At 62.3% G+C, this 26,320-nt stretch overlaps 2 protein-coding genes across 22 annotated transcripts in view; one reads left to right on the forward strand and one right to left on the reverse strand.

The window, feature by feature from the left end:
• Positions 1 to 645: 645 nt before the first annotated feature.
• On the forward strand, positions 646 to 14,111 carry LYL1 (LYL1 basic helix-loop-helix family member). 5 transcript variants are annotated; one of them, XM_070273053.1, is made up of 5 exons: positions 646 to 798; positions 1,056 to 1,260; positions 2,200 to 2,552; positions 2,635 to 2,726; positions 3,602 to 4,287. In XM_070273053.1, the coding sequence occupies exons 3-5, from the start codon at positions 2,221 to 2,223 to the stop codon at positions 4,015 to 4,017; spliced, it is 840 nt and encodes a 279-aa protein (XP_070129154.1). In that variant the 5' UTR covers positions 646 to 798; positions 1,056 to 1,260; positions 2,200 to 2,220; the 3' UTR covers positions 4,018 to 4,287. The 5 variants fall into 5 exon arrangements, with proteins under 5 accessions (XP_070129154.1, XP_070129152.1, XP_023501057.1 ...); XM_070273051.1 differs by lacking the exon at positions 1,056 to 1,260 and adding an exon at positions 13,981 to 14,110 and having other exon boundaries at positions 664 to 798; positions 3,602 to 4,008; XM_070273050.1 differs by lacking the exon at positions 646 to 798 and adding an exon at positions 13,981 to 14,108 and having other exon boundaries at positions 1,043 to 1,260; positions 3,602 to 4,008.
• The window catches only part of NFIX (nuclear factor I X), a 90,936-nt gene continuing 71,703 nt past the window's right edge, over positions 7,088 to 26,320 (reverse strand). For 7 of the 17 annotated variants that reach the window (XM_070273039.1, XM_070273046.1, XM_070273040.1 and 4 more), the window contains exons 6-10: positions 25,785 to 25,921; positions 22,840 to 22,962; positions 20,565 to 20,740; positions 12,823 to 12,914; positions 7,088 to 8,742 (exon numbers count right to left, since the gene is read on the reverse strand). In XM_070273039.1, the coding sequence (XP_070129140.1) occupies positions 12,843 to 12,914; positions 20,565 to 20,740; positions 22,840 to 22,962; positions 25,785 to 25,921 (508 nt within the window). In that variant the 3' untranslated portion in view covers positions 7,088 to 8,742; positions 12,823 to 12,842. Of the gene's footprint in view, positions 8,743 to 12,822; positions 12,915 to 14,987; positions 15,136 to 20,564; positions 20,741 to 22,839; positions 22,963 to 25,784; positions 25,922 to 26,320 lie in introns of all 17 variants that reach the window. The other 10 variants (XM_023645284.2, XM_023645285.2, XM_023645283.2 and 7 more) reach the window with 3 other exon arrangements.

Genomic DNA, 26,320 nt, shown 5'->3' on the forward strand with positions numbered 1-26,320 from the left:
GAACCTCATCCCAGAACCCACTTCGTAGGGACATCAGAGTTAACTCATGTGCTTAGAGCATGTTCTCGCTTCCTGGGGGCTGTGGCAGCCCCCAGGCACCCGGCACAGACAGCATACCTGAGCCAGGCGGAGCAGGCAGGGCGACGAGCAGCCTTATTCTACCGAGCTGCACCAGGCGCCCCCCTTGTGAGGCTCCAGCAGGGTCTTGGCTTCACAGCCGCTCCAGGAGGTTTACCCAACACCCTTTATCACTGTGCACTGGCCATGAGGGCCAGGGACCACTGACTTCGGGCTATGCGACCCTGTGACCTGGAGGCCCAGGATGGTGGGGACATGTTGGGGGAGGCTGTTGGAAGGTTCTGGAGCCCTAGGAAATCTGGCCCAGTTGTGGCACTTCCTCTTGCCCTCCTGGGCTTGGAGAGGTGGTGTGGATAGTGCCCTGGGGGCCCAGGACACCTGCCCAGGTTGGACCCCCAAGGCCAGACTCAGCTGCCCTCTCGCTGGTGTCCCCCTCTGGGGTGGGGGTGGCAGGAAGGCCGGGAGGGGCTCTGTGAAAAGAGGAACCAGGCAGGGTGAGGAGAGGAGGGGAGGGCGGGTCACGGGGCCCCAGCAGGGCCGGAAAGGGTTCTCCACCCGCTCTGGCAGGACACTCGGGCAGGGGGTGTTCAAAGCCAGAGGCCAGGCCGGAGCGACACAGGAGGCCCCATCTTCCCTGCCTCGGTTTCCCCTCTGCACGCATCCGGGCACCTCCCAGCTGCACACTGAGGCCAGGGTCCTTGAGTGCCTGTGGGACGGAAGGTGAGGCCCTGAGGGTTGACGGCCAGGTCCTGCCCGAGCTGGCGGGGGGCGGGGCATGAGGCCCAAGCTCAGAGATCCCCGCCTGCCCGTTTCCTCCGGGGTCAGCCCGGCTCCTTATCAGGCGCGGCCAGGCTGGCCAGGCCCTTATCTGCCCTGGCCCAGCATCCTCTGGTGCGGCTGGGGGTGAGGGGAGGAAACCGGGCCTCTGGGGGGCGGGGAGAGGGCGGGCCAGCCGGAGCAGCTCACTCTCCCTTGAGGGACCCACACCGCCGCCGAGGCCCTTGGGAGCCCGGGAAGAGGCGCGGCCCGAAGCGGCTGCTGGATGGGACGGCTGCTCCCAGCAGCCCAGAGCACAGAGGCCAGCCGGGCAGCGGCTGTGAGGCTTGGCCTGAGGCCACAACCGCATCCTGGCCCTGACCTACAGAGCCAGGGCCCTCACCAGGCAGCAGGACCAGCGCCGGGGTAAGAGGGGAGCCGGCCTGAAGGTGGGGGATCCCGGGACCGCCTGCGTTCATTCATCGGTTCGTTCATTCATTCATTCATTCATTCATCAGGGGGACCCACTAAGTGAGAGGCCAGGCCAGCGTCCCTAGGCCTGGCTAGGGAAGAAGGGGTAGAGGGGCCAGGAGTCCAGACGCTGCCGGGACACTCCAGGCCACGGGGCCAAGAGTGAACAGGGACGATGCTGATGGGGAGTATGGAGGGTTGGGGGACACTGGGGCCAGAGGGAGGACCGGGACATGACTGTACTGGGCAGTGGGGTCAGTGTTTCGGGATCCTAGGGTCAGAACTGGGGTCATAGTGTCAGCACTGGGGTCCCAAGATTGGTAAGGGGGACATTTTCAGTGTGTGAGGGTCACTGGAGTGATTACGGATTTCCAGGGTCTGACATGGAGGCAATGGGAAGAGCTAGGGGTCCTAGCTGAGGGCCACATGGGCAGCCTGGTGGGGAGGAGTCAGTGAAGGGTCAGAGTCGATCATGGAGGGATGCCAAGGTCCCATGGTGTCCATGAGAGGTCTCGGGATCAGATCGGAAGGCCACAGGGTCATCCTGGGGTCACAAGGTCTGTCATGGCTGCCCTGCCTTGCCCCTCCCTCCAGCACCCAGGTGAGAAGGGATTCTGGGAGAAGGGACATTTGCTCAGTGGCCGAGTGACTGAGGCCCTGCTGGGTCACACTCAGCTCAGAGACGGCACTGCCAAGCTCGGCACTGCCCAGCGCCTCAGTAGGCAGCTTCTGCCCTTGCGTTGGGCCCCTCCTGTGTCCTGGCGGGTTCTGGGCCCCACTGCCCCACCTGCATTTGCCAGCTGAATCACCATCCCTCCACTGTCCCTCCCACTTTGAGAGCTCTCCTGTGCTAAGGGGGGTGTGTGGCATCTGATGCCTCCTTTCCCCCCACAGGTGAGTGCCCCCTCGGGGTCCATGTGCCCGCCGCAGGCCCAGGCAGAGGTGGGCCCCACCATGACTGAGAAGGCTGAGATGGTGTGTGCCCCGAGCCCAACGCCTGCCCCGCCCCCCAAGCCTGCCTCGCCTGGGTCCCCGAAGGTGGAGGAGGTGGGCCGCCGAGGCTGCTCCCCGCCCAGGCTGCCCCCTGGCGTGCCAGTGATCAGCCTGGGCCACACCAGGCCCCCAGGGGCGGCCATGGCCACCACGGAGCTGAGTGCCCTGCGGCCCCCGCTGCTGCCACTCTCCACCCTGGGAGCTGCCCCACCCCCTCTGGCCCTGCATTACCACCCTCACCCCTTCCTCAACAGGTCAGTGGGGACCTGGGGCCTGGGGGGGAAGCCGGGCCAGGGTCCTTGCCCACAGGCGTTAGTGACCCACAACCCCTTACAGCCTCTACATTGGGCCGGCAGGACCCTTCGGCATCTTCCCCAGCAGCCGGCTGAAGCGGAGACCAAGCCACTGTGAGCTGGAGCTGCCTGAGGGTGAGTGTGGGGCCATGTGTGCACGGCCGTCTCCGCCGGGGCCCACGTCTGTCCCATACCTGGGGAGAGGGGTTGCTGGCGCACACAGACGTCCACACGGGACAGCCCACACAGGTGCTCAGTGTTGCAAAACCACAGACCCGTGGCTGGTCCCACACAACCGCAGCCACCAAAGAAGCCACAAGGAATCATGGCAAAACACGGCGTGGCATGGAGGCCACAAAATGACAGCTCCACTTGAACACATAGCCCCACAGGAAACAGCCACAGGACAACAACCTCTCAAGAGACAGCCACACAAGAGGCAGCCACGGGACCACAACCACACAGGAGGCAGCCACACAACCACAGCCACTTAGGACGGTGGCCTCACCAGAGTCAGCCACAGAACCACAGCCACGCACGACACAGCCACAGGACCACAACTGCATGGTAATGATCACACACGACCACAGACATTTAGATGCACCAGGAGGTCACACGGCCACCCGACACACAGAGAGGACCACAATCACAACACGAGAGCACACCCAGCCACAAACAGGGGGCATGCTCAATGAGGACCACGGGGACAGCCCCCCAGACTGGCAGCCACAGGAAACACAGCCCTAGGGAATCTCAACCAGTGGCATAAAGGTGGCGACAGGCAGAGGGACAGAAGGCCACAGAGCCTGCAGCCTGGGCCTGTGATGGTCCTGGTCTAGAGGGCTGGGGGGTGGGTGGGTGGCTGTAACTGGCAGGGGACCTCCACGTGGATCCTCCACGTGGATCCCTTGGGTGGAGAAAGCCCTAGCCGGACGCCTGTGCTGAAGTCCCCACGAGGGCGTCGGGTGCCCCCTGGGCCTGGGCGCCAATCCTGCCCCTCCTGTCCGCAGGGCACCAGCCCCAGAAGGTGGCCCGGCGCGTGTTCACCAACAGCCGCGAGCGCTGGCGGCAGCAGAACGTGAACGGCGCCTTCGCTGAGCTCAGGAAGCTGCTGCCCACCCACCCGCCCGACCGGAAGCTGAGCAAGAACGAGGTGCTCCGCCTCGCCATGAAATACATCGGCTTCCTGGTGCGGCTGCTGCGCGACCAGGCGGCCGCTCTGGCCGCCGGCCCCGCCCCGCCCGCGCCCCGCAAGCGGCTGGCGCCCCGGGGCTCGGACGAAGGTGCGCGCTGTGGGCCCCCCCGCAGGGCCGAGGCGGTGGCCCGCCCGCAGCCCGCGCATCCCGCCGGGCCCGATGGCAGCCCCCATGGGGCGTCCCGGCCCATCAAGACGGAACAAGCGGCCGTGAGCCCGGAGGTACGATGACCTCCGCGGGGTCGCCTCTGAGCCGGGGGGCGCTAGGAACTCAGCCCGGGGCCGTCGAGGAAAGGGGCGGCCGACGAGCTGCGCCCGCTCTCCGCGAACTCCCCCGGAGAGAGGCCAGTGAGGACGTCCCCAACAGGGGAAAGGGCCACCGTCGCCCCCAGGTGCCCTGCAGACCCTTTCATCATCCACCACCCGCTGGAAGTGGCCTTGCCCCGCGTCCCCCTCCCTGGGGCGAGGTCCGGGAAGCAACATGGCAGAGCGGTCATCGGACCCAAGTGGTGCCTCTTTTTTCCGGGTTGGGGTCACCGAGAGAAGTCGGGGGGGTGGCCGGGGGCCTTCGCCCTTGTCACAGGCGCCCCCTCCGGGAGACTCAGGGAAAGACGCTCCTCGACGGCGTGGGAGGAGAGAGGCGCAGCCCCGACGCGGGGCGCCCACGCCCCGACCCCGACCCCGACCCGGTCCCGCACGCACGGCCGCGCAGCGAAGGCTCAGGCGCTCTTGCTTTTGTTTTTCTTTATTTCTTTATTTCACATACACATTAGCCATTCAATGGAGAAGCCGGAGAGAGTCAGGCAAAGATGGTATAACAGAAGCGCAGTGACGGGGGCGGGGAGGGGCGGGGCGGAGAGGGGACAGACGGGCTGGCTGCCTACTTGCATTCCGCTAGGACACTGAAAACCCAGAAAACAAAACAGACAGTAAACTACCCTTGTTTCTTATGTATCTCAGTGCAGAGACGGGGGGGGGGGGGGGCGGAGGGCAGAGAGGGGGAGACCAGGCTGAAGGCGGAGGAGCGGAGGGACAGGGACGCTAAGGGGGAAGCACACCAAATCCATTAGTACTATATATAGAGATACTCGTATATACTGCGTTTCTTAGCCTAAGAAGAAACTTGTTTGACGGGACGGGCGGCCTTTGCGGTCCGCGATGCTGGTGCTGGTCGGGCGCACGGATCTCCCGGGAGGGGCCGAAGCGGGGGTGGCCCAGGCTGGCTTGCGGGGGAAAGGGGGGGCGCCCCAAGGGTGTGTAGGGGGGGAGCAGAGGCGGGGCTGGGGTGCCCCTCGGGCTCTCGATTGGGGGACGAAAGTTCTCGTAACTTTATTGCTCCTTTATTTTCTCTCGTGTGGGGGGGTCCGTTCAGCACGGTCGGGGTGGGGAAGTGGTGGGTCGTCTGAGCCACCCGGCCCCTCTGGGACCCAGAGCGCGGCGTCCGCTCCGCCAGCACGGGGGTGAGAACAAGGCACTAGGTCGGCCGGCCAGCGCGGGGGCGGGTGTGTAAGGCAGTCGCGGGGGCGGGGGGCTGTGTGCGGGGCCGTGTGCGTGCGTGCGTGCGGGCGCGGGCCTGGGCGCATCGACCTGGCAGCTTGGCTGGTCCTGTCCTGGAGCGTCGAGCCTGCCCCGTGCTCCCCGGAGGGTGACGGGGGTGGGGTGGGGTGGAGTGGAGTCGGGTGGGGTGGGGTGAGGGGGGAGTGATGTCGAGTCGGGGCGCCGGGGGAAGCGGGGGAGGAAACTACCAACTTGCCGAGCGCGCTCCTGATAATGCTGGTGAGGGTCAAGTTGGCGTCTGGCTCAAAGAAGGGCGCTCGGGGCGGAGGGGGAGGGCGGGAGGGGACGTTTGTTCGTTGGCATTGACCTCTGCGGGGGAGGGGCTGGGGACCCCCCGCCGCGCCCCCGTGCCCGGACGGGGATGGGCGAGGAGGGGGCGCTGGGCCCCGGGGAGGGGGCGCCCGGGGAGACCCGCGGCCAGAGCAGCCCAGCCGCCGGGCGCACGCCGCGGTCCCGTTCCGTTAAGCTCAACAAAGAAGGGATATGCGTGTTCCTAACAAGTGCAGGGTATTTAACTGATTCATAAACTTATGTATAATAGTTTGTGGGTTTTTTAAAACGTACTTTATAATGTAAGAAGCACCAGGGTTTTTATGTTGAATTATCTTAAAAATAATTTTCTCTCGTCCTTTTCCTTTTTGATCTAGTGTTGGTTTTTTCTTTTAAACGTCGAGGTGTTTTTTTTAACTCTAAAATGTGAACGTTTCCTTCAGCCCTCCCACCGAAACCGAGAACGAACGACGAAACAAATAAAAACCCCAGATCATCCTCGTCAACGCAGGAAAACGACTTAAAAAAAAAAAAAGAAAACGAACAAAAAAAAAAAAAGGAAAAAACACTCAGCTTTCGTTATCCCCGCGCAGGGCGGGGCAGGCCCGGTTCTTTTAGCGTCCCCAGAGCCGCGAGGACATTACAACAAAAATAGAATTTTTTTCTTAACAATCTCTTAACATACAAAGATAGGAAAACTCTCTGATGCATTGCACTTGGTTCAATGAAAAAAAAAAGTTCATTTCCCCCATATATATTTTTTGTGGGTTTTTTTTTTCTCTTCTAACAAGTCCCCACATCTCCTGTCGCCCTCGTCGCCCCTCGCCTGCCCCTCACAACGACCCCTGGGGAAGGAGGGCCCCCGCCCCCGCCGCCCGGCAGCCCGCCGGCGCGCCCCCGCCCCGGCCCAGCTGGCCTGCAGCTTCCGACCTCGCCCGGGCGGGCGCCCCGCAGCGCCCGCGGCCCGATTGTCTTAGAGGGAAGAGGCGCGTGCGGCCGGCAGGGGGTCCCTTCCGCCCCCTTCTCAGCTCTGACCCTGTTTAGCCAACCAAACTGAAAAATCATTGCACTTTGACCGCGCGTCACGCCCGGCCCACCCGGCCCCCCCCCCCCGCCCCCGCCCTACTCCCCACGTCCCCCCCCCCAGGCTCCCCCGGGATCCCCTGTCCCCTGCTTCTCAGTCCCGGTCCTCCCCGAGGGTGGCACGCGGATGGGGGAGGGGCTCCACTCACCTTCCAACAAAAGCCACCCCTGGGGCCAGCCACCTTGTGGCTTCCAGCTGGGGAGGAGGCGCCACTCACTGGCCCCTGCTGTCCCAGGTAAGGGCCCTCGTCCCCTCCCAGCCTGCTCCTGCCCCTCCTTCCCTCCTCCCCCCAGGCCTGTTGGGGCCACAGCCTCACAAACCAGATTCACAATAAATAAAGCCCAGAACCCACCCCTACGGTGCAATGTTGGGTTGACTGACTTTCAGAGGATCCTGACCTGTGCTTTGTGTTTTCATACAGTTAAGAGAGAGACGGAGAGAGAGACAGAGAAAGAGAGAGGCACAAGGACTGGAGAAGGGGGCCAAGGATGGAGATGCAGGGAGGAGGGAGTAAGGCACAGAAAGACAAGCCAGAGGGGCCAAGTCACACCCTGGAGGGGCCGGGCGTGCTCCTGCTCCCCTCCCTCCCAGGGGCTTCTGAAGACCCTCTGGACAGGCCCCCAACCCTCCCTTAGGGGAGGAGGGGTCTGCTGTGTGTGGGGGGGAGCTACTTCCTGTGGTGCGTTGCCAAATTGTTCCCAAGTTGCTCAAATGAAGGAGTTCTCAACTGCAACAGCAAGAGACCCAAACAATGAATGCCCCACCCCTAAATAAAGAGTAAAGACTTGACAGCTGAAATCCAGAGAGAAGTGGCCCCGGCAGGCGGGCAGGGTGGTGGGGAAAGTGGGGGCGGGGGACAGAGAAAGCTCCGAAACACTTTTGAAAAAGGAAGACCCCCAACACCCTCCAAAGGAACTGAAAGTGGGTGAGCAGGACGCCTACCTAGCGCAGGTGGCAGCTGAGCTGACGGCAGCAGCAGCTGCCTCATCCTCCTCGCTTGGCTCCGGGCTCCCCTTTCTGCTCCACTCTCCGGCCCGGCCACAGCAGGGCTGTCTGCGTGAGGGGCAGGGGCACGCCCGATGGGGCAGAGCGAGGGCACCTGCATGCGGGAGTGGGGTACGAGGGGGCCTGGGGCCCGCCTCTCCCGCGCTCATGGCGTGGCAGGAGGGCGACCTTCCCGGCCTGCCAGTGGAGAGAGGGAAGAGGGGTCTGTCCCAGGCTGGGACGGGCCATTGGGAGCATTCGACTTATTCCTATGGACTGTACAGAGGGGTCTGGGGCCCCGGGAACTGCCCCTGTGGCTCAGGGTGGCATGGCGGGACACCCTCCTTTCCGGGAGCACAAAACTAGCTCCAGGGGATGCCCCTGCCCACCCAGGGGACTTCTAGCCCGAGGGTGGGGCGGGGGCACGTGGAGGCCACCCTGCCTGCCAGTCCAGAGCAGCTGAGGAAGAAACCAGAGGCCAGGCAGAGAGGGAGCGAGGGGTGGAGTCTGGAGGGGAGAACCCTCTGGATCTGGATCTGCACCCCATCACCCATACGAGCTGCTCCTCCGAGCTCCCCAGTGAAGCTCCGGCCCTGGCTGAGGGGGGGGGCTCCCCTAGGAAGGGTGAGGGTGGGGGACAGGCCCCTTCGGAACGTGCTGGCTGCTTGGTTTGGGGATTCCGTTCCTTCCCCAGAAGGCTGGGAGGGGATGGGGAGGAAGGCAGGTCTGCCGCCTCCTTCTTTCTTTCTGTCCTCAACTTGACAGAGTCTGTTTGCGTGTTTCTTTCTGCTTGGCTGCTGGTGCACAGCTCCACCCAGGCCTCTTTCTGAGGGCTCTCCGAGAGCTGGGTTGCTTCTGGGGGCCTGCAGGGCTCCCCGGGCTGGAGGAGAGAAGGGCTGAGTGGCTGACGACATCTAATTTTTGCTTTTCGGTGGGGCTGGGCTGGGCTGGGCTGGGCTGGGGGATTTTTCCACGTCTCAAAATTTCTTCTCCCCCCGTTTGAGGAACCTCTTCTTTTCAATTTGTCATTTCTTTTGTTGATCTTATCAGAGGAACCAGGACTGAAATGGGACAAAAAGAGAGGCGATGTTGAACACGGGAGGGGCAGCTCCCTTCGCTCCCACCTGCCCTGGGACAGCAGGCCGCCTGCCCGAGGCCCCAGGAGGGCCCAGCTCCAGGGGTGCCCCATGCAGAGGCACATGCCCATTCTGTCCGGCCCTCCTATGGGACTCCTGCCCCCAGCGCTAGAGTCCAGCTGGCCTTCTCCAGGGCACTGTGCCCAGCGGGTGGGACCCCTGTGGCTGGTGCTGGCACAGGCATAGACCTGGGATCTGGCCCATGTCTCCAATTGTTTAGGTTTTTGTGTGGGTCCTGGGGGGTGGGGAGGATGCCAGGCTGCAGCTTTTGTCCCCAGAGGAGTTTGGAGAGTGGGGTGGGGGTGATCCAGCTCCTTGCTGAGATTTCTTTCTGTCTCTTTGGATTAAAAGCAGAAATTCCTGTCTGTACACCCCAGCCAAGGTCCCACAAGCTGAAAGGCTGGGGAGGGGGACACACCACATGGCTTCAGTCCCCAGCAGTGCCAGGCCGGGGGGAGGGGCCGGGGGGCCCGCTGTGTCGGATCCTCTACCCTCAGGGCACCAGGCACTGGGGAGGGCCTGAAGCTCCCTGGGGCTGGCGTCCGGTCCCCCAGGGTGCCAGTAGGGGGCGCTGCCTTCCCACAAACAGGCCTCGGCCACCGCTCAGCACAAACAGCCAGGGTGGACCCCCAGGACTGGGCTGCCTGGCAACGCCCTCCACCAGAGGCTCTGGCCCCACCCCGTGGTCCAGGGGCAGCAGTGGGGGGACGAGGGGGATCCTCTGTGCTCTACAGTGCCTGGGTACACCTGGTGGTACCCTTGGGGGCAAAATGGGGGTCCCTCAAAATGCATCTCAGGGCCTCTCCTAGGCTCTGGGTCACAGACTCAGACCTGCAGGGGCCGAGCAGAGCCAACTACAGAGCATGCGCTGGCTACTGACTCATTCTGCCCTCCCTCCAACTGCAAGAAGCCAGGGGAAGAGAGGGCGGCTGACCTGCCTGAGGCCACGCGGCCCGTAGGGCCAGGCCGGGCCTCCACTGCAGGGGCCAGTTGAGAGTCGATGCTCCCGGGGAGGGAGGGTCTGTGGTGGCCAGAAGGCCTGCCCCCAGCCTTGGGCCTCATCCCATGTTGGGATGAGGGACTGGGCATTTAGATCAGCCAGCATTTCTAAAGAAGCCAAAGTCCAAACAGAATTCCATGTGAAAATTTCCAATATTCAAAACCCTTGGTTTGGTCACACAGATCGTGCCTGCAGGCTGGACCTGCCCCTCAAAGCTTGGGTTTGGTACTGTGGGCTGTCATCCACCGGGAGATGGAATCATCGCGTTTCAGAGTCAGAAAGGGCCTTGGAGATCATCTAGAACTTTCTGAGACAATGGATGTGTCCTCCATTTGTGCTGTCTCATGTGGCAGCTGGAGCCACACGTGGCTGCCAGGCTTCTGAACGTGGCTAGTGTGACCAAAGAACTAACCCTTCCTCCAGAGAGTTCTTCACTTTAAGTCTGAGCAGCCACCTGGGGCCAGTGGCTACCGCGCTGCAGGGTGCAGAGGGAGGGCCTCTGGAACCGAGGGCAGGGTTGCTGCAGTGCCGAGGGCGCAGCGGCTTGCTGGGCCGGCAGAGGCTGACCTCCCCGCCCCTGCTGGACAGCAGCGCGCAGCCTGCCCGCTGTGGCCGGAGTCTGGGAGCACCCGCCCAAGTGCGATCCCATCGACTCCCAGAGGCCAACCACAGGCTCCCGGAGGCCGACCGGAGGCTCCCGGAGGCCTGGCAAAGGGTGGGGGGAACCGGGCCTGAGGCCCCAGAGTGGGGGCTGGGTCAGCAGCCACCTCCGGGGCTTCCCGTCCAGGCCCGAGGAGGTGGGGAGCTGCCTGGGGGAGACCCCCAAGCCCCGTCCCTGGGGGCTCAGGCCTCGGCGCTTTCTGGGACCCCCTTCCCAAGGGGAGACTACGCTGGGAGACTTACACCACTGCTCTGGCCGCTTGAAGCTGCCCAGTCCCTGGGAGGGAGAGGAGGACGCCCGGGAGGCCACTCCAGGCCTGGAGTCAGGGAGACAGGCGGCTCTAGCGCGGTTCCCCGGCACCTCCCCTGGGTCCCAGGGTGGGGGACCTGCTGCCAAGCACGGAGTGGCTTTTTCTGCTCACTCCTCCCTGCTTCCTGAGCCAGGTCCAAAATTGATTAAAACTAAGTAAAAAGCGCTGCCCAGGGAATGACAAAATTGCTAAAATTCTCTTTTCTTCCCTCATTCTATTGTTCTGTCTCCATCTGGTGCTCCAGAGATCAGCTAAAGTCACTGGTTACTGTGGAAACCGCCCCCCACTGTACCCCCTGCGCCCGCTGCAGCCGCCCGCCTGCCCCCAGGCCCGAAGGCTCCCAGCTCAGCTGGGCGGGCTCCGGTCCCCCACCCTACCCCCCAAACACACCTGCCCACTCTGAGTGGGAGGGCGGGCAGAGGCCCGGGCTCCTTGTGGGACAAGGGGGAGAAAAACTGTTTCCCAAACTTGCCTCAAACTCAAACTTGGCCCCAAAGCGCAAGCAAAGTGAGCAGAGAAGGTGCAGAAGGGAAGCACATGGAGGGGAGACGGGGTGAGCGGGGAGGGCTCGTGGCAGTGTCCCGGCGAGGTGAGCGAGCAGGGGGCACAATCAGAGCTGCTCCGGCAGCGGCAGCGGCCGGCCCGGAGGCAGGAGGGAGGCGGGCGGGTGCAATGGAGCCCTGCAGCCTGGTGCCAGCCCAGAGCCGGGAGGGGAGGCGGCCTGCGTCCCCTCCTCTGGCACCCCCTCCCGCCCTCTGCCAGCAGGGCTCTCTCGGCCTCCCTGGCACAGAACGGAGGGGGCTGGCTCCAGCCCCTGCTCCAAGCCATTGTTTTTCTTCTCAACACCCCCAAGTTCAAGTTCATCTGGGTGTTACATCATGTCTGGTTGCTCCTGGAAACCAGACGGGTCAGACGTGACTCTGGGGAAAGGGGGTGGGAAGCTGGAGGGGGCTGACGTTCTCCTCCCCTCCCCTCCTTGCCACTAGGGAGCTCTGAAGTTTGAAGTTTGACAAAGTTTTTTGGCTTTTTTTTTTTTTTTTTTTTTGAGGGAGGGAAAGGAAAAGGGAAAAAAAACAAAACCTCAAACCACACACACAAAACTTCCATCCACCAACTTTCTCTGGACTTAGGCCTCAGAGCAGAGAGGGAGCAGGAGCTGAAGAGGTGGCCCCGGCCCAGAGGGCCCAGGTGGATTTCCGGGGGCTGAGGGAGCCTCCAGGGCCCTGGGCTTACAGGGAAGTGTTTTTGTAAAATGTGCAAAAGAGGAAGATATTTGCATGTGCTTCTCAGAGAAAGCCTACACTGTAAAGGCTGCCTTTGCCCTGCCCCGGAGGGAACTCCTCCCTGCACCCTGGGGCCCTGGGCTCTGCAGGCTATTCTCAGCCTCCTGGGGACAGGCACAGGGAGGAGGGGGCCTGGTCCAGGGGCCTCCAGCGGAGGGGTGGGGGAGCTGTTTCCTTGTGAGACCTGGGGGTGGATGGGAGCAGGACTGGGGGCTCCAGCAGCCTGGCCTCCCCTCTAATAGGATTCATGGGGACTTGGGGGAGGGGCCTCCAGGTGGCAACGGGCCCTGCCCTACCGTTGGTGCCAGAGTCCCTGGGCACGTGGCCCAGCAGGCCGGCTCTGTCCCTCCTCCGCCCCTCGCCCGGCCCACCCAAAGCCAGGGAAGAAGGGAGGGCTGGGGGCCAGGGCTTCCAGCCTGAAGCAGGAGGAGAGCAACGAGGCAGCCGCTGTCCTCCTGACGGCCCGGGCTTCCCTCTCTGCTGCACCGAGCCTGGCCCAGAGCGCCTCTAGCCTGGGTCCTTGGCCGCCTTCCCCAGGGCCAGGCTGTCAGAGCTAATTATCCAATTAGCTGATTAGCCAGGGGGCCTGGGGGCTGCCTGGGGAGACAGGCTCAGCTGGGCGTGCAAAAGCCGGGGCCTTCCAGCCCTGCCCGGCCCTGCTCCAGGACTGGCCCTGAGGACCTCTTCTCTGCCCCAGGACGCCCCGCCCTGCCTGCTCAGCCACCTGCCCTTGGTGGGCGGGGCCTCCTACCTGAGACTGCTGTGGGATGTTCAGAAAGTTGCCGTCCCGGGGTCCGATGCTGACAAACCGGTTGGCAGAGGAGGCGCCTGTCGTTGCGAATGCTGTGGGGGGCAGAGGAGAGAGGGGGAGACCCTGTGAGACCTGGGGGCCCTGCCAGGCACTGCCCTTCGGGGCTGCTGAGAGAGGGAGAGACTGGGTTAGACCACGTTGCCCAGGCTGAGGCTGGCCGTGGGCAGGACAGGCCGGAGGGACCCCTCGTCCTCTCACTAACCCGGCACTCTGCCTCAGCTGATGTCCTCTTTCACGGCTGGGGTGAGGGAGGGGCCCTGGAGGCTTCGGCTGAGGTCCCATGGACCCAGTTCTGTCCCCTAACCAGGTACTGGGCAGGGCGGGGGAAACCCTCATCCTGAAGCTCCCAGAGTAGGCCTTTGCTTTCCCACTGGCCCCCTCAGGTCTGGAGAACAGGGCCCGGGAAGGGCCCTGGCGGACTGGCCCCACCCAACTTGGGGAAGGCTGTCTCAGCCATGCCACCGCTCCAACCAGGGCGGCTAGTTGGGTGCTACCCCACTGGCCACCCTGGGCAGTCCCAAGGACTGGGCCAGCAGCTTGGGGAACTTGAAGAGGCCCAATGGAGGGCTGAGCAGGGGACGGAGTCAGAAAGGGGCTAGGGGCTGGCTGCCGTCTTGGGTCCAGGGTGGCAAGGCTCGGGCCCAGCAGGCATTCCCCTCCTCTGATGGCTGCACCAGGTCCTGTGGTCCCCAAAGCCCGAGATGAGCCAAGGCAGAGAGGAGGAGGAGGCCTGAGGACCTGGCAGTGGCAGAGCCACAGGGCTTGGATGCCTGGGGGAAGCTGTTCTGGGGCCTGAGGGGGCAAATGGGTCACACACCCCTGAGCTCTTCCTGGCCTGTCCAGCTGGAGCACTATGGGAGGGAATGAGCCTGCCCCGCCCCCCAGGAGGGAGGATGCCCCCAGAGGGAATGAGGAATGTCACAAGCTGCCCAGGAGGCCCCCACGCCGCCCTGCACCAGATACACCCCATGGGCCCTGTGCTCACCAGATTCTGTCTAGAATACCCCCCACCCCGCCACACTGTAGCCTGGTCTCCCCCTCCCCCACCCTGCCCACCTCCCATGACCATGACCATGACTTGTTTTATGGTAAATGCAGATGGGAAGATGACATGAAGAGGATGGAAAGGGGAAAATAACTCAAACCATGAGAAAGAAGGTGGGACAGAGAGCGCGAGACGAGAGAAGTGGTGAGATGGGCCGCCCCTCCCACCGCTGCCCGGAAGTCCTGGCCTGCGGCCTGCAGCCCCCAGAGTACCCGCAGCTCTGCCCGCCACCCCGCCAACGGCAGACCGCCCGCCCGCTCTCCGCCTCTCCTGCCCTTCACGTCGGGTCTACCTCGGGCCTCTCAACTCAGATTTTTCTCTTCCCTTTGACAAAATTTGTCACTGGTTTAAAAAAAAAAAAAAAGAGAGAGAAAGAGAAAGAGATGAAGTAAGCCGAGGCCCAGAGCCCTCCCTTGTCCTTGGAACATCCAACCTGGGGAAGGAATTGAGAGGGGGGAAGGGGTGGGAGGAAAAAAAAAAGAGGAACAACGAGAAACCAAATGTGAGACTGAAGGGGAGGGGTCAGGGGCCAGCCTGCTGCCCCTCCAGAGGCCCCAGGGCCCCAGAATGGAGGTGAGGGGCAAGGCAAAAAAGGGGGTGGCGGTGGCGTCGCCGTCTGGTCACATTTAATTTTCTCGGTGTGGGGGGGGGCACAACGAAACAACAAAAAAATCAAAAAACAAAAAAACGAAAAACGAAAAAAACAGCAATCAGGTATGAAGATGGCATGGCTGCGCCTCCCTGCCCCCTCCCACCCCGGCCAGCACCCCTGGCCTGCGCGCCCCACTGTGCGACCCCTCCCGCCCCCCCGAGGAGGGGCCTGGGCCAGGGGCCCCAGCTGGGAGCAGCGGGCAGGCCGGGGTTCATAGGGTGCTGGCTGGTGCGACTGAGGCCCAGGAGGCCGTGGCTGGGGGGTCAGCTCTGCTCCTGTCCAGGTGGCAGGCTCCGTGGCCTCTGGGTCGGGGGGGCTTTGGCAGTGGGAGGGGGTCTTTTTGCAGTGAAACTGTTTGGATGGGCCGGGGCGCTGGGCGTTGTGGTTCCGGTTTCATCGTCCACTTACAAGGTGATGGAGGAGTCAAGGCGGCGCCGTCTGGGGCAGTGCTGGTGGATTTGGAATCAGGCATAGGAAGGGGCACAGGTCTGGCCACTGGAGGCGGCGGCGGTAGCAAAAATGACCCCGGGACTTTGCCCTGGCCGCTACCGTTGGGCTGCGAACAACATAAATAGAGTGACGCATGAAGGCACATCACACACAGACACACGCCCCCTGCGCGGCCGCGCCAGCTCGCTCCTGAGAGCGGGCGCTCCCGGTGGAAGATGCAGGATGGGGTCCTCTCCTCCGGGGCACGGGTGGGTGAGGGTGTGAGGCCTCTATTTGGTCTCTCGGGTGTTTCTCTTTTTTTTTTTTTTTTTGTGGTCCTCTTTTGAAGTTGTGGGAGGGAGGAAGGGGGGTGTCCGATGGGTGGTTTATTTCTTAGGGAACGTGTTTTAGGTACCAAAATGTGCCACCTAGACATATGAGCAGCTGCACCTAGAACGCGCACGCTCTTGAAGACCTTCTCTTACGGCAGGAAAGATGCGCCAGCTGGCCCCCTGCCGGCCCCCGAGAACACGTGCGTGCCTCCCTTCATGGGGTAGGGCTGGCTGACCCAATCGAGGACCACAGGCGGGCCAACGTCCGCCCCACGTCACAGCCTTGGGGGGACGCCAGGCACTGGGGGGTCGCCCTTGGCTCCAGCAGCCCGACAGCGGGTGCTGGCCTATCTGCCACAGAACAGCCTGAGAGGAACATCCATCGCCGCCGGCTCTGCTTCCCGTGGGGTTCTTCGAGCGGACTTCCCTGTACGATGCCCTTGGAAGCTGGGACACCGGTCACCAGAGCCACTCTTTGTCCTTTATTCCCTCTTGTGCCTCAAACTTGAGTTTCCTCCTCCAGGCCCCATGCGTGGCCTTGCGTTCAGCAACCTTCGGGCTTCAGGGGACGTCGGCACCACAGGGAGGGGCAAGGTCCCCGGCCTCTTGCAGGCACAGCCTCTCTGGAGAGACCTCCCTGGAGCTCTGGGCAGTGCCCTCGATGCCCTCTGCAGCCCAGGCTCAGGGGGCCGGGCCAGAGCTCTTCATCCTGAACTGGCCCCTCCCAGCCACCCAGGTCCGAGGCAGTGGGAGGCGCGGGGGCTGTTCCTCCTGCTGGCGGGCGAGCCCGCGGAGCCCACCCCCTTGATGCCTCCAGCCAACTGTCTTTCTGTCCATATTGGCTGCGCCTGGACTGGGACAATGAGACTCCCGAGGGGTCTCCCCTTTGCCAACAGTGTGCCCATCAGCTCAGTGCCCCGGTGCCCAGCTCTGTACCAGGCACTGTACCCATGTTGTGTCCAGTCCTCCAACCAGCCCGCAAGGCTGTGGTTCTCGCTCAAGGGCAGTCCTGCCCCCCGGGGGGCACTGACGGCGTCGGGAGACATTCTAGTTAGCACAACCCGGGGGGCGCTACTGGCATCGAGTGGGTGGAGGCAGAGGATGCCACTGGACAGCCCACAATGCACAGGACGGGCCCCAGGACAAAGGCTCCTCGGCCCACACCGTAACAGCGCTGCGGCTGGGAAACCCTGCTGCAGGGGAATCTCTATTCTCCCCCTCCACAACTGGGGAAACTGAGGCCCTGCACAGTGAAGTCGTTTACCCAAAAGCCCCGGCTGTAACTGGCCAGGCCTGACATTCACGGCCCCGTCTGTCTGACTCCAGGGAGCCTGTGGATTCTTTCCAGCAGGGTCATCAACCTCTTCCCCAAATGCAAAGGAGCTCAGACCTCTCTCATCCACTGAGACCTTCCACGGCTCCGACCGCATCTGCTGCAAAACACAGTCTCCCAGGTGGGCATTGAAGGTCCCCAAGGTGCAGCTGGACAGGGTCTTCCACCTTCACGCCCCTGCACTCCCTCCCCACAAGGACTTGCCCCTGCAAACCGACTGGGGTTTCCAGAACACAGCCGAAGCAGTGAGGGCTGCACACTGGCTCCCTGCAGAACCATCTGTCTAGAATACCCTTCCCCACACCCTTCGAGGCCTGCTCAGACAACACGTCCCCACCGAGGGGGCCGGCCTGATTCCCTGAATCACCATCCACCTCTCTCTGCCTCTTCTTCTGGGATGCTCTGGACCTCCACTGGAGCCTTCGAAGCAGGCCACCCCCCAGGCTCCCTGACCAGCCAGCAGAACGTCACCTCTGTATGGCCCAAGCGTGCAGCACTCAAGCTCCCTTGACTGAGTTAAATCAACTAGTCCATCTCGCTGCGCTTTCAAACCACAGAGCCCCTGGGCGGCTGTGTGGACCATGCCCTTCTGAGCTCTGGCTGCTCCACCCTCCATCCCTCACTTATGATCAGCACTTAGGTCTGACATTGTCCCTCCAAATGGTTCCCTTTACTTATCTTCCCTGCCCACTCAAAGGCCCTTGACAAAAGTGAGCAGTGGCTGCTGGCCCCCAACTGTGTCCTGGGCTGGAGCCCCTTTGTGCCAGGTGTCATTTCAGAAACAGACCCTTCGGTCCCAGGCAAGAGCACAGGCCAGAGGGCAAGGGTTTGCGGCCATGCAGCAGCGATGCTGAGTTACAAGCAGCAACTGCTTGCCCTGACTTCCATGGTCTGTCTGCTTCCTAGCTCGTTCTTCCATCAGAGCAGGAAACGGCACAGTCCTGACAGGTCGCAGCCTCGCTTCTTCTCTCCAGGCCGTCCTGAGCGTGGGCCCCCAGCGGTGGGACACAGGGGCTTTCCAGGCAGCTCTTGCTCCCACATGGCAGTCTCTGCCTCCTTCTAGTCCTGAGAGCCTGTCTCCTCCTCCGAGGATCAAAATCACTAATCCCATTTGATAAAGCAAATCCCAGCCCAATACGGCTGGACATTGAAACTCAGGGATTTACAACCTTCAGTTTCTAGAAGCCACTGCCAGCCAGGCTAGGATGTCTTAGCTCTGGTTGGGGAACAACTTGAGGTTTTAAAACTCTCATGGTCTTGTGATTTTTCAGTGCCTTACAATCTGTGAGTTCAAAGCTAGAAGGAACCTAGAGCCCGGGAGAGCTCCCGACTCTCCTCTAACAGACGCAGACGCAGGGCTGTCCGTTCCGGCGCTGGTGGTCAAGGCTGAGCTGGAACCACGCTTCCTGCCTCCCAGAGTCATGCTCTCCCATCGGGCCTGCAGCTCCTCCATCTCGTGCGCTTGGCAGTCTCTTCTCTCTGCCAGAAATGCAGCTAACCAGGCATCCTCTTTCTGCCCTTTGCATCTCCACCAAGTGGTGTCTCCATTTGCCCTCGGCCTTCGCTGATGTGGCTCTCCTCCATCAGGGACTTATGCTGGGGCCGGAGGATGAGCCAGAGGGGCACCTGGAAACCTGTCTGCAAATTGTCTGTGACATTTTTGTATGCATATATTTTTCTGCAAATATGATCTGTAACTTCAGATTCTAGATCAGTGGTTCTCAAGGTGAGTCCCCTGACCAGAAGCAGCAGCAGCACCTGAGAACTAGGAGAGAGATGCAGCTTCTCGGTCCCACCCCAGACCTGCTGACTCAGAATCAGCTGAGGCCCGGGCACCTGGGCGTTGGCGATGCCTCCAGCTGACTCTCGTGTGCTCTGAGACTGAGAACTGCTGCTCTGGAGGTGGTCGCGGAGCTAGCACAGCCTGCTGCCAGGTCAGCTGCCACACCCGCGGCCGGCTGTGCCCCCTCCAGAGCATGGTGCCGTCTCTGGCCCCCTCTCAGGAGCTGGGCCCCACGGAGCAGGCTCACTCCCCTCACCCTGCCACCACCTTGGGCACAACAGGCCACAGGAGGAAACCCAGAGAGGCCCCACCTGGGCTAGACTCTCTGTTTAACCAGGGTGGCTGTTTGCACCCCTGTCTGCAGCATTTTGTCCATGGTCGACTCGGAGCAAGCACCTGCCTCAAGACGAGAACCTTCTAGGCCAAGTGAGCCCTTAATCTTGACTGGCCAAGTCAAGGAGAAGCTCAGGACCCAGCTGTCAGGATGTCCAGGGATGGACTGACCCACACTCTCAAGGGTCCTGTGCATTAGGGGTGGCTCTTTGGGCTAAACTGCTCCCCCAGGTCAATCTCTTTTTGATTCCAAACCCCAGCTGCCTCTGGACGTGAGAAAATGGGCAAAGCGGGATGTCTGGCCTCCCTGATCCATACTCCCCCCAGGCTCCTTGGAGCTGGGACACAGGCTGGCAGCTCCCATAGACTCTGCCGGTGTCTCTGAAGGAAGGGCAATAGCTGTCGGGGGTCACATCCACTTTTCCCTCCATGCCTCTCAAAGTGGACAGAGCCCATCCAAAGAGACAGGCAAGGCTCTGAGGGTGCTAAGGAGCTGAAGAGGCAGCAAGAGAAACCCTCGCAGGGCAGAGGGGGAAAGGAGACGAGGAAAGCGGAAGGAGGGAGTGCAGGGGGAAGAAGAGGACCAGCTTCCGTTGTGGACAGTGAGAGTGAGGACGCCGAGCGAGGTCCTGCCCTGGATCACGACCCCAGCACATAGCAGATGCCTGCTCTGCACACAGCACCCTGAGGCAGCACTGCGCTAAGAGGCCAAGGGCCACCTGCCGCCTTCCCTGGACTGCCTCTGGCGGGGGCTTCTGAACGCCCTTCCCCACCGTGGCCCTTCGAGCATCCTCCCCAGTGGACCTCTCACAGAGTGCTTCCAGACCAGAACGGCTCGGGGCAAAGGCACTGGGCCTTCTCATAGTGTAGCGTGCTGCTGGGGCTCCGGAACCTTCCCAGAGGTCTAGAGACCACCGTGTCCCAACCCCGCGTGGTCTCCCAGGGAATAAGCAAGGACTACTGTCCCACCGAAGGGTCACCTCTGGCCTCCTCCCACCAGGGATAATCCTTTGCTGAACAGCCACATGATTCCGCTCATCAGTGACCAAGCCCTCAGGCTTGTGGACAGAGGAGGGCAGCAGGGCAGCCGAGCTCCCTGGGGAGCCAGTCTCTCTCCCAGACTGAGAAGCAGAAGGGCTTCACTCCAGAATCGTAACTGACCTAGAACCCTTGTTACGAGTCCTGCCAACGGGAGTCTCCACGACAGCCCGTGTGGAGGACGATGCCCCCAGGACACGTGAAGTCTGGAGGCATTCCCTGTCTCAGACTGCGGAGGGGCAGTGCTGCTGCTGCGATGGGGGCAGGGGCAGGGACGCTGCTCCACACCCCACAGTGCACAGGACAGGACGGCCCCCCACCGCAGAGAATGAACAGCCCCAGTGTCAATAGTGCTGAGGCTGGGCAACCTTGAGTCTAGAACCCTACCAAATCTTTGCAGCCCTGAGGCTTAAGACAGGTGTTAGGAGGTAAGGGACCGGGGCCCAGGTTGGACAGATCACGGGTACACTCCCGCTGGGGAAACAGAGACCCTGGGGAGGGCAAGGAGGCCCAGCAAGGTGGGCCCAGCCGCTCGGTGGACCGTGCTGGGCAGGCCCAGGCATGACACACAGACCCCTACCCCAGACCCAGAAGAACGAGGCGTTCGGCACTCCCGGCTCTCAGCTGCTCCAGCCGCAGATGGCTCCTGGCTTTCGGGCCCTCTCTCTGTGAGCCCTGAGACAGATGGACAGACGCAGAGATGAGCGGTGGCGGGCTCCAGGGCCCTCTGGACTCACCTGTCCGGTGGCCTGGCCCGAGCCATCCGAGCACACGAACTGCACAAACTCCTTCAGCGAGTCCTGCCCGTGGTGGTGGTGGTAGCGGATGGTCGGGTGGGTGAAGTAGGGGCTCGACTGCTGGATGATGGACGTGGAGGGGAAATGCAGCGCTGACGCCGTGGCCCGGGGGCTCCCTGCATGCACGTGGGCGGGAGGAAAAGGGCGTCAGGGCCTAGGAGGCAGTGGCGGGGGGTGGGGGTGGGGGCACGGAAGACAAGGGCACTGCTGGTCAGAGCACTGAGAGTCCTGACAAAAACGGAGAATGGGGCAGGAGTGGGCCGGGCTCAGGGTGAGGAGAGCGAGGCACTGGCCTCTGGCGCCAAAAAACTCAGTAATCAAGGGAAATTACATTTTAATACAATGTTAAAAAAAAAAAAAGTCAAATTGGCAAACTAGAGCCCGCAGGCCAGCTGCCTGTCTTTGTAAATAAATTTGATTGGAACCAGGGCCAGGGTTAGGTGAGGCACAAGGCAGGGTTGTGCAAGTGCAGGCTCAGTCCTATCTTTTGTTTAAAATGCTGATATTTACGGGCCAGCCCAGTGCCGCGGCAGCGGTTAAATTCGCATGTTCCGCTTCGGTGGCCCGGGGTTCTCCTGTTCAGATCCCAGGTGTGGACCTACGCACCGCTTGTCAAGCCATGCTGTGGCAGGCATCCCACATATAAAGTAGAGGAAGATGGGCACGGATGTTAGCTCAGGGCCAGACTTCCTCAGCAAAAAGAAGAGGAGGATTGGTGGCAGTTGTTAGCTCAGGGCTAATCGTCCTCAAAAAAAAAAAAAGGTTGATATTTGCTCAAGTGTTTTCTGCAATAGTTCTAATTTTTTAAAATATGGCATTAAAATATTATTTATCTTGATGACTGAGATTTAAGGTGTCCCCGGACATTCTGCGCCCAAGGCGAGCACCTCACTGGCCTTGCTGGTCCAGTGCCTGGGTGGGAGCCAGGGCAAGGTACCAGAGGAGGCAGAGGACTCCTGGGGCCCTGGATCAAGACACAACCCGCACCAGCGCAGGCCGCCCCGCCATGAGAACACATGGCCCCTGCGTGAGAGTAGGTGTGCACCTTGCCGCTGCTGCCCAGGCCACATTCTTGTGTGCTCAGCCCTTGCACACATATCCTCGCACACACAACTCCCACCCCAGCACAGGCCCCAGCTCTTCCCCAGCCTGCCGAGGCCTCCCCCTCCCGTCTGTTTCCAATCAGCTCGCTCTTGCTCTCGGTTTCATTAGGGGCTAAGGAAACTTGGCTTCTCGCTGGAGTTCATAAAAGCTGAGTGGGGCGGCCTGCTGCCCTCCCACTGCCTGTGCAGAGGGCCTGGGCTCCCCGCCCCCACCTTGCGGCCACCACGCCCTGCCCCAGTGCCGGCTGCCTCTGGGCTCCCAGCCAGGAGGCCCCGAGGAGGAAGCCGGGAGGTAAACCTCGCTGTTCTCTGTGTCCTATAGAAGGGCCCTGGAGACGGTGGGCAGACACCGGGCAGTCTCCAGAAAAAGTCCAGGCCTCTTTCTGCCAGATGGGTGCCAAGGAAGGGAAAAAACAAGTGAGGGAGTGGTGATGCTGAGGCCTCAGCTCCCACAACTTCCTGCCTGATTCCATCCCCTGGGGAACACCGAGGTGTTCTCCCCTCAAGCACCCTCTCTGGGTGAAACTGAAGCAAGAGAACAGCCCCCAAGGCAGCGGGCGGCTTCTTTCCGTGCAGAGCAGCCCGGGCGCCACCCGAGGTCCCCTTGGCCTAGCCCTTCTCTTCTGGAAAGGAGCCGGGAGGTCCCAAGAAGGGAGCCTGTCCTCCTACAAGTGCTCCTGTCACTCTGTGCCCCACTCCAACCCGGGCTGGCCAGGAGCTGGGAGAGAAGAGCTGAAAGGCAGGCAGAGGGAGAAGCCTGCGCTCTCGCACCCACCCACGGCGGGCAGGAGAGGAGACCAGGGCAGGAGAGGCCTGAGGCCTCTGCGGTCAGAGGGCAAGTCAGTCAGGCCTGTGCCGCACACAGCACACACACGTGCACACACCCCCACTCACGCGCAAGCACACAGGCCCTCAGGGATGCACACGAGGAGTGAGGAGCGTGGGAGGTGCCAGGGAACACGGTGCGGAGGCCCCGGGCCGGGCAGCTCTCAAAGATTCCTGGGCCCGCAGCCTGCCAGACCACTCAGGCACCCCTGCCTTCCACCAGGCCAGCTGCCCCTCGGCGCGCTCTGTCGCCTCCCCCACTGCCCCCCCGGGCCCCCGTTTCTCACCTGGTCTGACTCCAGCAAGCACAGGCAGCGGGTGGTGAGTGAAAGCCATGCGCGGGGAGCTGCCCTGAGAGGAGAGGGCACTGCAGAAGTCCAGCTTTCCTGACTTCTTTAGAGAAGCCGGGCCTGGGGGGAGGAATCGGCAACACAGGGCACGTTTAGCTGGGCTGGGGCAGGAGCGGGGAGGCGGGAGCGGGAAGCCAGCAGCTCACTCCTTCTCTTCTTGGCCCCCTTTCGGCTGCCCCTTCCCCCACCATGCTCCCTCTGGCCTCCTCTGCCCGCCTCTGGCTGTTTCTCAGCCCCTGTGTGCTTCCAACCAGAGAGGAAAATGAGGCCCTTGGGTGTGCTGGGCAGGGGATGAGCAAGGGGGCCCATCCTGCTCTCTGGCGAGCAGGTAACAATCTCAGGGGGCACAGAGTGAAAGGCTGGAGCAGGAGCAGGGGCGGGGAAGGTGTGCAGAGAAGCCAAAGGAGCCAGCTTCCGAGGGAGCCAGGCTGAGGTCTGCTCCCTGGGCCCTGGGCTGCCAGGGCTCTGTGGGAAGAGGCCAGGGCTCCCTGCATGAAGGGAGAGCACAGCCACCCTCGGAGGGACCACAGCGGGGTACACACCTGACAAGAGAGCAGGGAGGGGGCGGGAGGGCCTGGGCAGGGGCTGGGGACAGAGCTAGACAGGAGAAGACTCCCTGGCTAGGGGACCCAGAGGGTCTGGGCTGCCAGAGGAGGGGTCGTTTCAGGGCTTTGCTCGGCTCCTGGTGCCAGAGACGGGGTGGCATTCAGCAGGAGACAGGGGCACAGAAAACACCCCATTTGAGCTCTCCCTGTAGGAGCCTGATGCTGCCAGCCAAGGTCATCTCTGTGCCCAGTCAACAGGACATCCAAAAGATGTTACGACAAAGCAGGCCCCCCGGGCAGGGCCTCCAGGAGAGCTTGTCTCCTGTCCTGGGCTGAGCCTCGAGGCTGCCCCAGGCTGGGAGGGGCAATGTGGACTCCAGATCTCCAGAGCTGCCATGTTTGAGGCACAAATCCAGTCAGTTTGGGTGGGGGTGGGGGACTGCAGAACAGAGAAATAAGAGCTCTGAACCGCAGAGGGAAGAGGTGGGGGAAGGGAACACTCCCAGCCTCCAGCAGAGGTGTTATCTGGCGGCAGCTGTGTGCCACCTGATAGCTGGTACAGTTGGGGGGGGAGCGCCCCCACCAGCTGTGCACAGCTGTCCCCGTGGCTGCACAGCGCCTCCCCAGCTGTTCCCCGTCCTGCAGCTGGGCTGCTTAATTGGCGATTTGTCGCAGCATAGGGAAACATCACGGCCGGGGGGGGGGGGGGGGGGGGGGCCGGGGGTGGTCTGGAGGAAAAGAAGGGAAAGCAAGGCAGCTGGGGGTGCTACAGAAGGATGTGGGGGGCCGTGCGCGGCAGGACTGCTGGAAGGAGGGGAAGTGACGGGCACTCAAGCAGAGCTCAGAAAGGAGAGAGCAGGAGCTGGAGAAGGGTGGGCTCCCTGGGAACCAGGTCTGGGCAGGGGCCTGGGGGCCTACGCCCCAGGACACAGCCGTGGACAGGGTGTCAAGGCACACGAGTCCTTGAGGAAGCAGTTGCTGAACTAAGGCCCTGGCTGGGGAGTCTGCAGGGCCTTCTCAAGCCCTTTTCTCTCGGCCTCCCAAGGTTCCCCTAGGGAAGCATCTGGGCCTGGCTGCCGAGGTGCCCGCTCGCCATGCAGAGACCCTGGGAGGGGCACCGCAGAGGCAGCCTCGCTGGCTAGACCCACTCCGTCAGCCCAAGGCCTGGAGGAAAGCCCTCCCCACCTCCTCCCAGGCAGCGGAGAGCAGAAGCCAGAGCCCGTGCCTGCATCTGGGCAGCAGGAAAGCAGCAGCATCTCCCTGCACTCCGGCCCAGCTTCTCCAAGCCCTGGCCCTGCCCATCCACGTGGCCCTTCCCAGGGGGGCACATCAGGAAAACACCAGGCAAAGTGCCACTCGGTCAGACCCTCATCTTCTTGCGTCGGAGAGCAAAGCCCCTGTCCCCAGCCTGACCAGGGCAGACCCATGCACGCCTCACACACACGAGTCTGCACTCCCTGGCCCCAAGACACCCGCACCTCCAGGACACACACAGGTTGCACACCAGTGTGTCAGGCCAAAGTACCCTGCAGCCAGTCTCCTCACGCACGTGTGAGCACACACGCACATCTACAGGCCTGCTCCCTCTGTGACACCTGGGCTCTCTGCGTCTGCCCACACCTCCTGTCAAGACTGGAGGTGAAGGTGGGTGGGTTTCCCTGGAGGGAACGGTCAGAAGGGACTGGGAGGAGAGCACAGGCTGACTCCCTGCTGGCAAAGGGCTCTGCGCAGCCTTTACTAGGCTCTGCTCCTCTCTGTGCAGCTGGGCCCTTCCAACCAGCAGCTCTCTTCTCCAGATGCGTCTGTCCCCACCCTGGGCTGCGTGCCGCAAGGTCCACAGACATTTTTGGTTGGTGCACCTGGTTTGGTGGTTGGTGGGGGTGCTACTGGCACCTGGTGAGTGGAGGCCAGGGCTGCTGCTCAACACCCTACAGTGTGCAGGCCGCCCCCCACCCCAGAGAAGGACATGGCCCTGCATGTCCACAGCACCCAGACTGAGAAACTGCTTCAAACCATGATGACCACAGGGCCAGGGCCACCTCTCTACAGAAACACCGAGAGAAGGAGGCCAAGGAGCCTCTGAAGGGAAGGGCACCAGAGGCCCAGGGCCAGGCCTCCGCTCTCCACCCGCCACGTCCCTGGGCTCTGCTGCCCACTCCGTGACAGCCCCCTCCTTGCCTCTGCTCCCCGCTCCAGCCTGATCTGCCCTCCTCTGGAAGATGAGGAGGCAAGAAGACAGTGCGGAGGAACCAGTGGGAGGCTCGCCAGCAGATGGGGGGGCCGGGGGCAGAAGCGGCCCGGCCACCCTGCGCTGGGCAGGCCCTGCGGCGCCCATACCTGCATCCACATCGTTGGGCCACCCACTGGACTGGCTGCTGCCAGCTGCTGGGGAGCGGCCTGTCCCGGGATAGAAGACGTCGTCGACAGGGCTCTCCATCTCGCTGTCATCGATAGACTTGGGACGCTTGGTGGTGCTGGGGAAGGAGGAGAGGAGTCAGGCAGGCCGAGGGTGGGCACCTCGTGTGGGGAGTGGACGCTAGTGACAGCAGCACTACTGGGCACTGACTGTGTGCCCACCCCCAGCCAGCCCTACAGCCCCCCAGCCAGCCTGCCTCCCCTCCTCCTCTCCTGATACCCTCATCCCCCACCCCAGCTACCCTGTCAAAGAAGGGAGTGGAACCCTCATCTGCTTCTATTTCCCATCAGCCCCCAGGGTCAGGGCAAGGTGAGTGAGGGACTTGCCAGGGACAAAATTGCCAGGGGGTGCCACAAAACTCAACGTCAAAGTATTATGTTATTTTATATTAAGATATTATAAATATGAAAATATAATATTTTAATGCAATATTTTAACAAATCAAAGTGAACGCCAA

Source organism: Equus caballus, chromosome 7 (genome assembly GCF_041296265.1).
Source record: "Equus caballus isolate H_3958 breed thoroughbred chromosome 7, TB-T2T, whole genome shotgun sequence".
NCBI lineage: Eukaryota > Metazoa > Chordata > Mammalia > Perissodactyla > Equidae > Equus > Equus caballus.